General features: G+C 33.5%; 2 protein-coding genes and 1 long non-coding RNA gene across 3 annotated transcripts in view; all 3 read left to right on the top strand.

Annotated features, from left to right (window-relative positions):
- The first annotated feature begins 3,573 nt into the window (after nt 1–3,573).
- LOC147396250 (diacylglycerol O-acyltransferase 3-1-like) lies at nt 3,574–5,633 on the top strand. Its single transcript, XM_086450930.1, has 2 exons — nt 3,574–3,963; nt 4,675–5,633. Exons 1-2 carry the CDS (start codon nt 3,619–3,621, stop codon nt 5,398–5,400), a joined length of 1,071 nt encoding a protein of 356 aa, XP_086307056.1. The 5' UTR covers nt 3,574–3,618; the 3' UTR covers nt 5,401–5,633.
- A 578-nt stretch (nt 5,634–6,211) lies between these two features.
- On the top strand, nt 6,212–8,381 carry LOC147396251 (uncharacterized). The gene is made up of 3 exons (XR_015180643.1): nt 6,212–6,614; nt 7,502–7,680; nt 7,792–8,381. It is a non-coding gene; the product is annotated as an uncharacterized LOC147396251 (long non-coding RNA).
- A 515-nt stretch (nt 8,382–8,896) lies between these two features.
- LOC147396252 (diacylglycerol O-acyltransferase 3-1-like) overlaps nt 8,897–8,946 on the top strand; it is a 1,037-nt gene continuing 987 nt past the window's right edge. The window contains exon 1 of the mRNA XM_086450079.1: nt 8,897–8,941. Coding sequence (XP_086306205.1) covers nt 8,897–8,941 — 45 coding nt within the window. The remainder of the gene's footprint in view (nt 8,942–8,946) is intronic.

Raw genomic sequence — 8,946 nt, forward strand, 5'->3', positions numbered from 1 at the left:
AGATCGAGATTGATCTCGTTTAAGGGAGATCGAACTTCCTAAACCACCAATTTGAGATGGTAAGTCTCCAATCCAATAAATGACTTTTAATATTTATTCTATAAATAAATTCCATTCAAATGATAAGTTACTATTTTAAATACATCATTCACATACGGTTGTGAAAACCACCCAAACTTAAACTCTGACGAAGAAGGAGCCAAAGTCCCACTCACTCAAGACTCTTAACCACGTTGGAAACTACCTACACATCATCCCTTCACAATTAACTCACGTACTCCATTCCTCTTCATAAGGAATGATTTGATGTAACACATACCATCTAACTAAGCTAATTATATAAGAAACTGTCACATACATCTAATGCGCCCAAATTACACTACTCCCATCCCTAATAATTCAGGTACATAACATTTTATTTGTTTATTAAAACATATGATATGTCTCTTCTGTTTTATTATTGCTACAAGATACAATGAAAGAAATTAATTTGAAAGATAATAAATAGTCATTTTTGGAATTAAAATGAATAGCATCCTAGAATGGTAACTTTTGCAATTTTTCTCTTCTACTTTGATAAATCTTTTTAATTTAAATGGTTTTTATGTATTTTTTACTCTATTGGATTTTTGGGTGCTTTGCTTAATTCTTTAACGTTTTTCTTCGTCTTAATGAACTTTGTTTCATGTTTTTAAGTGTTAGAATTGGGTCAGTTAGGTTCCCTTGAAACATTTAAATGCTAAAATATTCCAAGACATCCTTATACTCTTGCACCTTTGTCTTGGCATTAGATTGATTGGATATCTATCGATTCCATTGATGATATTGACTTAACGGGATACCCACGTTGACCATGAATTGATGGGAAACCTTAAACTAGCAATGAACAAACATCCTATGAATTGAGCCATAATTTACTAAAGAATTATAAATAACAGATAATGTAAGTCACAATAATCTCCAAATTTCACTTTTCTAATAGTGAAGAAGTTAGTCAAACCAAATTCTTGTGATCTGGTTTGGATCTTTGAGAGATGGAAAATAATCTCTATAATTTTTAACTCTCTGAGAAAATCTTAATCTATCTTTGAACATATGGCCCAGAGAGTTGTTCGTTATATAGATTATCAATGAAAATAGTAAAACAATAATATATAAAAATCTTAGCAAGTAAGGATTAATCCATAGAGACAATGTTAATCCAACAATTTCTTTTGACATAAAATAGTTAATCAGGTTCAAAGTATATAAAAGAATTAAATTAAAACTAATTTAAAATAAGCAAGAATGTGATTCACAATGTAAAAAAAAATTAGATCAGTCAAATTCACAAAAAACAATTCATCTTTTCAAGTCATTTATTTCTTATTATCACGATCCAATTAATAAAGCTAATGCTATTGGATCGAAAGATGAAATCTATTAATCTAAATATTAATTCTAAAATTATATGAAAATATTTAATAATAAAAAATCAAAAATAAAATATTTAATCTTTAATTAAGCATAGTTTAACTTGATCTTATCTAAGTTTGAACTATTAGAATCATACGATTATTTATTTCATTCAATGATTACTATTTAAGAAACCAGCATCATAATAAAACATTCATGCACAATAAATAATTCTTTAAGATGATTTTGTTAGGATTTTATTGACCTCTCTAAAAGAGATCTAACCATAAATCATATCAATCATAATAAAAATAAAATATAGAAGATTAGGGAAAAGAAATAAATTATCTTCCTTGATCTTATTCTTGAATTTGGTAGAGTATCCTTATCTTTACAAAGCTTCCATAGAACTATCCCTAAAAACCTAAAAAATAAAAAATAAAAGAAAATTAGAGAAGATGATTTCAGATGAGATGATTTGACTTTGGTTTGATATCTTATTTATAGAGACAAGATTAGGGTTTTCTCGAATTCGGATTACTTCCGTATTTTATAAAAACTTAAAAACTTAAAAACCTAATTCATTTTGATATAGATCACACCGCTTTACTGATGCACAAATCTCAAGGACCATCACACTTACATCACTGCTCCGCGGTGCTTGTGGGCCCAATGGACCTGCATTTTGATATGCAACTTTGTCTTAAATCTTGGATTGCAATGCATCTCTTCATTCGTCCTGATTTATCTTTTTGTCTATCGTGATTTGACCTATTACATATAAATAATCATAATTAGTTTGAAAATTCAAGAAGAGTCTAAAATCATAACAAAGTTTTAATGGATTGTGGACATAGATTTTTCTTTATTAGATAGAATTCATTTTGTCTTTGTTATATATCGAAAGTTTATAATTAAGTAAATAAGGTATGGATGTTATAGCTTTTGTGGACAAGTTTTAAAAGTTTATTCAAATTTGTGGAATGCCAAGTCAATGTACATTTCCTCTTTTTTCTCACATTTTATCTTGTACTCCTTGTGCATGAACATTCAAGATATGGAACAAGACAAAAGTTGTGGTTGAATTAGTACAAATTTCTAACTATATATTATGATATCAAGAACTTATTTAATTTATGTTTATTTTTATGGGTAAGCTGAACTTGAACCTGAGACCTCAAAATTGCTTTGCAATGTGTCAAACCGACTAAATTATGGGTCTAAGTCCACTTATTTAATTATTCTATGAGCATCAATTGGCATGCATTTCATTTTTTTAACCAAGATTTATGGGACTCTTAGAGCATCCGACTAATTCTCAAAGTTTCTGGAAGGGGGGATTCATATTCAGTACCTCAACAACCTTAGGCGTGATTTTAGGCATTTCACCAACTCTTAGGAAAAAAAAATCTAGGATTTTTAATTAGTGTAATGATTTTCTAACTCAACATGACAATATAACTCAAAAACTCACCTATCTCAGGACGCACATGGCCAAAAACATGCGCAGTTGTGTACCATAAGGCAAAAAATATGCGGTTCTTTGCATATGCCACGTGGATGAGTTTTTGAATTATTTTGTCAGGTTGAATTAGAAAATCAGTATTCTTTTAATTAAGTTGGGCATTTAGATATTTTTATTGGTACATGTCATGATTTTGATATCAAATGGTCTAAGTCAAATATTCAAACATTCATCAAAACATGGTCAAATATTTTCATGAAAAGTTGGAAAGACAATATTTTGACCAAAACAAGAAAAAGGTGTTAAGGTGTGTCTAAATAAAAACATTAAAAAATAATAATGGAAAGAAGAAGGTAGGTGAAGGATAGAAATAGATTTTTCATATTAGGCAAAGGTTATTATTGTCCTTCACGACTAACCGGTCAAGGAAAATAAAGTAATTAATCCACATGGAAGATGACGTGTCTCCACCTGTCAAAATAAGATGCGTTGGAATCCATACAATTATATCCAATGGTCTAGATTAATCAAGAGCGTACGTCTAAAGCATAATAAGTGTGGCAAACAAAATCAGTCACGAGCCTCCATACGCCAAGCAACACCTAATCTCCACGTCAGCTCCACCTAAATAGAAACCAACAAATGAACGCCATCTGTCAAAACCGTTAGTAGACGTTTCCTTCTCTACCTCCATATAAAATGCTTTCTGATTCGCAAAGAATTCTTCACTTAGTGAGTCTGAAAGAAGAAGAGAAGCAATGGAGGTCTCCGGCGTTGTACTCCATCAGATCTCAGGTGCCGGTTTTCAAACCCACAATTCAAAACCCTGTTTTTCTGCTTTGTTGAATGATGCCGGAAACCGGTCTTCCGGCGAACTTCGTCTTCTGGGTTCTCGAGATAAAAGGGTTTCAGTGGAACCCAAAAAGTTTTCTGATTATGGGCATCTAAAGAAGGAGAAGAAGAACACAGAGATTGCAACAAAGAAGAAGTTGAAATTGCTTAAAGGGTTGTCGAGGGACTTGATGATGTTTACTTCAATGGGTTTTGGTGTCGAGGTTGCTGAAGATAGTTTGATTGGAGAGGCCAATGGGAAGAAGGTTTCGGTAAGATTTGTTGCCTTTATTCTTTTAATTTGATTAATTAGGTACTTGGAAGAAAAAAGAAAGGAGGTACTTTGATGGGTTTCTTTTTTAAAACTTTTTTTTTTTTAATGTTGTTTTGTTGGATTTGTATGTATTTTGCTTGATTTTTAGATTGCAACAGGAGCTTTATTTGGTTTTGTAGATTAGTTTTTTGTGTTTTTTTTCTATTGGTTTGATTAGTTTTGAGATCTCAAAATTTAATAAATAAACCATAATTAGTAATTGATAGTTAATAAGACTCTGCATGTTTGCATGATATTCTTCAATTCCCTGGTATTGGTCTGGATTGTGAACTATAACTTGATGAATCAATTAAAATCCTTCTTTGATTGATTCAAATTTTGGGCACCAATTGTAAGTAGTAGTTATTGAAAGCTTTGACTAATGGGTATTATGAAACTCTTCAAGTTTCTAATGTTGGAGTTCAGAGCATACCATGATAAACATCAATTCATATCCAGATATGATTTGGGTGGTGCAAAATCAGTTCCTAGTATTTTATTTTGTTATTTGTTTTTAGTTTTAGGGGAAGATTCTTATAGGAAGAGAAGATGATTCTGGTTTGATTGCCTGCAACCTATCTCTAGTTAAGATTACATAATAAATTCATAGACTGAACAAATGTTAATGATTTGGACTTCATATTTAACATATTTATGATTCATTATGCAGGAGGCAGCCGAGGTTTTACTGGCTCAATTGCAGCAGCTAAGAGCAGAGGAAAAGGAGATGAAGAGGAAGAGAAAGGAAGAAAAGGCTAAGGTAAAAGCTACGCAGAAGAGAATCGGGGTTGGCTGTGAATCATCTTCAAGTTCTTCCGAATCAAGCGACAATGAGTGTAGACAGGTGGTCAACATAAGCCACCTAATAAATGGGGTTGTTGGAGAACCAAAAGAAGATGAGCCACAAGAGGTGATTCTGGAAAAAGTAACACCAACCAGCCCAAGCTTATTGATCCAAAAACAAAATATAATGCAGGTGGAGGCGATTGAAGATTGCAGCATACTGAATTGTGGACAAGATTGCTGCACTGGAAGCACAATTACTAATAACAGAGAAAGTAGTACTGGTGAGAGAAGTGTAGTGGTGGGGGCATCGAATGAGAGGATTGAGGTTTGCATGGGGGGCAAATGCAAGAAGTCGGGAGCTGTGGTGTTGTTGGAAGAATTTCAGAGGAGGGTCAGTAGAGAGGGCGCTGCTGTTGTTGGGTGCAAGTGTATGGGCAAGTGCAAGGATGGCCCAAATGTACGCATTTTGAATGTCACCGAGAAAGTCGAAGATGCTGTTAGACTTCCTACTAACCCTTTATTCATTGGGGTTGGTCTGGAAGATGTGGGTGTGATTGTAGCTAATTTTTTCGAAGAAGAGAGGAAGGATTTGGGTCTTATGGTAGCTTGAAAGGGTCTTATCTAATTTAGCTACTCTTGTTTCCAATATGATTTTAAACTGTAAGATAAGATTTGACTGGATGCATATGTGGGTATTTGTTGGTTGGGAATGTTGTGTTGAAAGAGAGGGGGGAGGAGTTTGTTTGGACTTTGGACAGTTTGAAGTTTGAAAACAGTTGGTTTTCTAGGCATGTAAATACTTGAATATATTTATAAATGAAAGCCTATTTGATTATTTCCTCAGCACACTTCTAATTTCTAAATGAGTGCAATCAATTTTTATTTTTCATCTGCATCGAAGCCTTGTTCCAAAAATTTGAGGTGGGCTGAATGAATCAAGCTCATCTGTTCAATTGTGTCTAAAATCGTGTCTTCTATTGTCCGTGTGTTTATATTACTATATCTGCTTTTAACCCCAAGGGGTTGGCCTAGTGGCAAGCCAAGCCTTGATAAGCTCCTCAGGAAGAGTAGCTCATGTGTTCTTGATATCCACAACATAAGTAAACAGTCTTCTTGATATCCAAGGAGATTTTAGAAAGTATATCAAAACAGTGATATAACCAATTTGAATGTAGAATCTAGCATTCATCATATGAAACCTTCTGCTAAATTTGTGATTTTGATTTTAGTAAAATGTTCCATTTGGAATTTTGAATGAAGAGGGAGTCAGTTGTGGAGAAGAAGCCATGTCCTAATTTTAAAGATGTCCAAAAACTCCGCCAACAAATTAGAGCACTTGGGAGTAAAGAAGGATACTATTAAGCAAGGGACCACTGTTCATATGCAAGTTACCAAAGATGTGGAAATGCAACCAAAGAGCAACTACAGCAAAAAGAGCTCCAATGCTAGTGGAATTCTATCACACATTAATGAAGCGTGAGGGAGAGAAGTATGCTTTGGGACCTGGGAATCGCAGTAATCTTGTTGTTTGTAATGCACACAGCAGCATAGTTGGAGAATTCAAAATCGCATTGCTCATTTGTTAGCTGTAAGTGTGTGAATCTTGTTGTTAGTAATGCACACAGCAGCATAGTTTGCTTGTACTAATGGTTCATAGACTGTTTTGACTCTTATAGTGGAATTCTTCTTGTAGATAAAATTGGATGTGGAAACAAAAGGAGAGTTCATTAAATCTCTTATTGAGAAAATTCAGGCTGCGGCTTACGCAGAAATAGAAGACGTTCTGAACTTTGTTGATTGGCTTGACGACAAGCTCTCTTCATGGTAATCTTGAAAACTTTACTTGGAATGATTATTCTCTTAATATATTGGCATAGAAGCAGTTATTTTTTCTTCAAAAAGAAGAGGCATCCATGATGGTGATATCACATGTTGGTTGTGTTATATTGGAAATGATACTAGAGTAACATATGGTGATGCATTGTAAATAGATGGTGGTGATGCTATATTCTGTACCCAAATGTAGCTCATTCATTCATCAATTTGAACTTTTTGTATAGGTTGTAACTCCTATAAAATTAAAATATCTGAGTGGTATGTGCAACTCTGTGGAAGTTTGAGCTTTACATCAGTCCTGGTTAGTTAAGATGATGTGATCAACTTTCCGGGATATAGCCCATGAAGAGCTGAAATTGTCCATATTGATGCATAGGGGATACAATGTTGTAGGGTGAAGGTATCACTAGCTTCTATTATCCCAGAGATCACCATATATTGGGTTTGCATTCTTAATGAAATCCAATAGGAGTGGATTTTTTTCTATATTAGGATCATAATGCCCACACATGCCCGTCAGTTGGCTGATGCACAATACACTCAAGCAGGCTTAATATGCATGTGTTGCTACAGAGGACCAAATTTCACTTCTTTCGTTGGGTGCTCTAAGAAGCCTGGATACCTCGCTTCCCCAAAAAAACCATTTTTAAGCCTAAAATTCCATCCAGGTTTTTTTGGATAACTTTAAGGTAGAAGCTGAGTTTGTACATCTAATGAGTATTGGAAAAAAAAAAGAGGACACGTAGCCCCAATAAATAAGAATATTCTAGCTCAGTGGAACTTTCTGTTTTATTTGTGCGAGAGAATTGTAATTTAACGAACTCTGACTCTAACATGCCTGTATTTATCAGACTTGCTCATCTTATGTTGTACAGGCTGATGAGAGGGCAGTGCTAAAGCATTTCAATTGGCCCAAGAAGAAAGCTGATGCCATGCGAGAAGCTGCTATTGAGTATCATGATCTTAAAAGGTTAGAAGAAGTTTCTTCTCATAAGGATGAATCCACCGTGCCATGTGAAGCTGCCTTGAAGAAGATATCTACCTTACTAGATAAGTATGTAGCCAAAAAAAAAAAAAACATCTTCATCTGCTTCCATTATCCAAAGTATGTTTTCTTGGTTAGATAGAATTTTGATTATGACGTTCTGCCATCACATGGTGTAAGGTCTGAGCGTTATGAAGGCTAATTAAACAGCGAGATTCATCTATACTTTCTTATCAAGACTGTAAAATTCCTACCGTTCGGATGCTCGATTCGGGGGTGGTTAGTTAGGTAAGGTATGTTCTGTTTTATGCTTTTCTTATTTATTTTTACATGATAATTATTGTATTTTGGCTCACAAGTGATCTGATAGCTGATTATGTCTGTTCAACCGATAGATTTCTCTGGTGGCATTCATGCATTTAATATGACCATCTAAAAGAATGTAATTTGTCTTAGTGGGTCTTTTAGGTTGGACATAATGTTCAGTGGATATGAAATTGAACATCAATCAATGGGAATCTCAAAGTAGGCACATGGCATCTTTCGAGAGGATTCTACTTATTAGGGAAGAGTTCTAATATAAGAGGAATTTTCCCTTTTTTAGATCATTATTAATTAATTTGGATAGAGATAAATAAAAAAATTATAATCTAATTAGGATTAGAAATTCTTTTCTCGGTTTTAGGATTTTTTCTATATAAAAGGTTGAAGGGAATTGTAAAAAAGGTGGAGGAAGGAAAGAAGAAGACCGAGGAGAGAAAGTCATATAACTAAAATTCATTATAGTAGAATAGTTTCTTGAGTATGTGGATGTAAGTATGTTTGTCAAATCACATATAAAATCCTTGTGTTTTTTATTTTATTTTTTCATGCTTTTCGACTATTTTGTGGGTTTAATAGTGTGATCTTGATTCAACTCATAATCTGTATCACAAAAATTACCTCTACATGTGATATTAGGATACCTCACAAAATACAAGATGTTGCCTACCCTTATCAAAAGTGAGTCTCATTGACTTACAACGAATTAACAATATAATTTGATTTTATTGAAAAAATCTAAAATATTAAAATCCAAGTAGATATTTGAAAAGTTAAAAAGGAAAAAAAATAAGATTAAAATGGATCCGATCAAGTAGTAGAGATGAATGATTAACAAGTAGGGGCGGACTTACATTGGGCAAAGTGGGGATTATAGCCCTCATGAACTTTTCAAAAAAAAAAAAATTTATATAGAGTAGGAGTGAGTCGTTTTTTTTTTCTCACACACTCCTCAATTCTAGCCATGTTAAGGATAAATGATAATTTTATAATTAATAAGGGTACTTTTGTAAA

This window comes from Akebia trifoliata, chromosome 8, assembly GCF_017979445.1.
Source record: "Akebia trifoliata isolate Shusen 1 chromosome 8, ASM1797944v1, whole genome shotgun sequence".
In the NCBI taxonomy this organism is placed as follows: domain Eukaryota; kingdom Viridiplantae; phylum Streptophyta; class Magnoliopsida; order Ranunculales; family Lardizabalaceae; genus Akebia; species Akebia trifoliata.

Excerpts from the sequence above, each read along its gene's own strand:
- LOC147396250 (XM_086450930.1), top strand. The coding sequence starts at position 3,619 with ATGGAGGTCTCCGGCGTTGTACTCCATCAGATCTCAGGTGCCGGTTTT. Across the intron at positions 3,964-4,674 it reads CCAATGGGAAGAAGGTTTCG|GAGGCAGCCGAGGTTTTACT; the intron begins GTAAGATTTGTT and ends TTCATTATGCAG.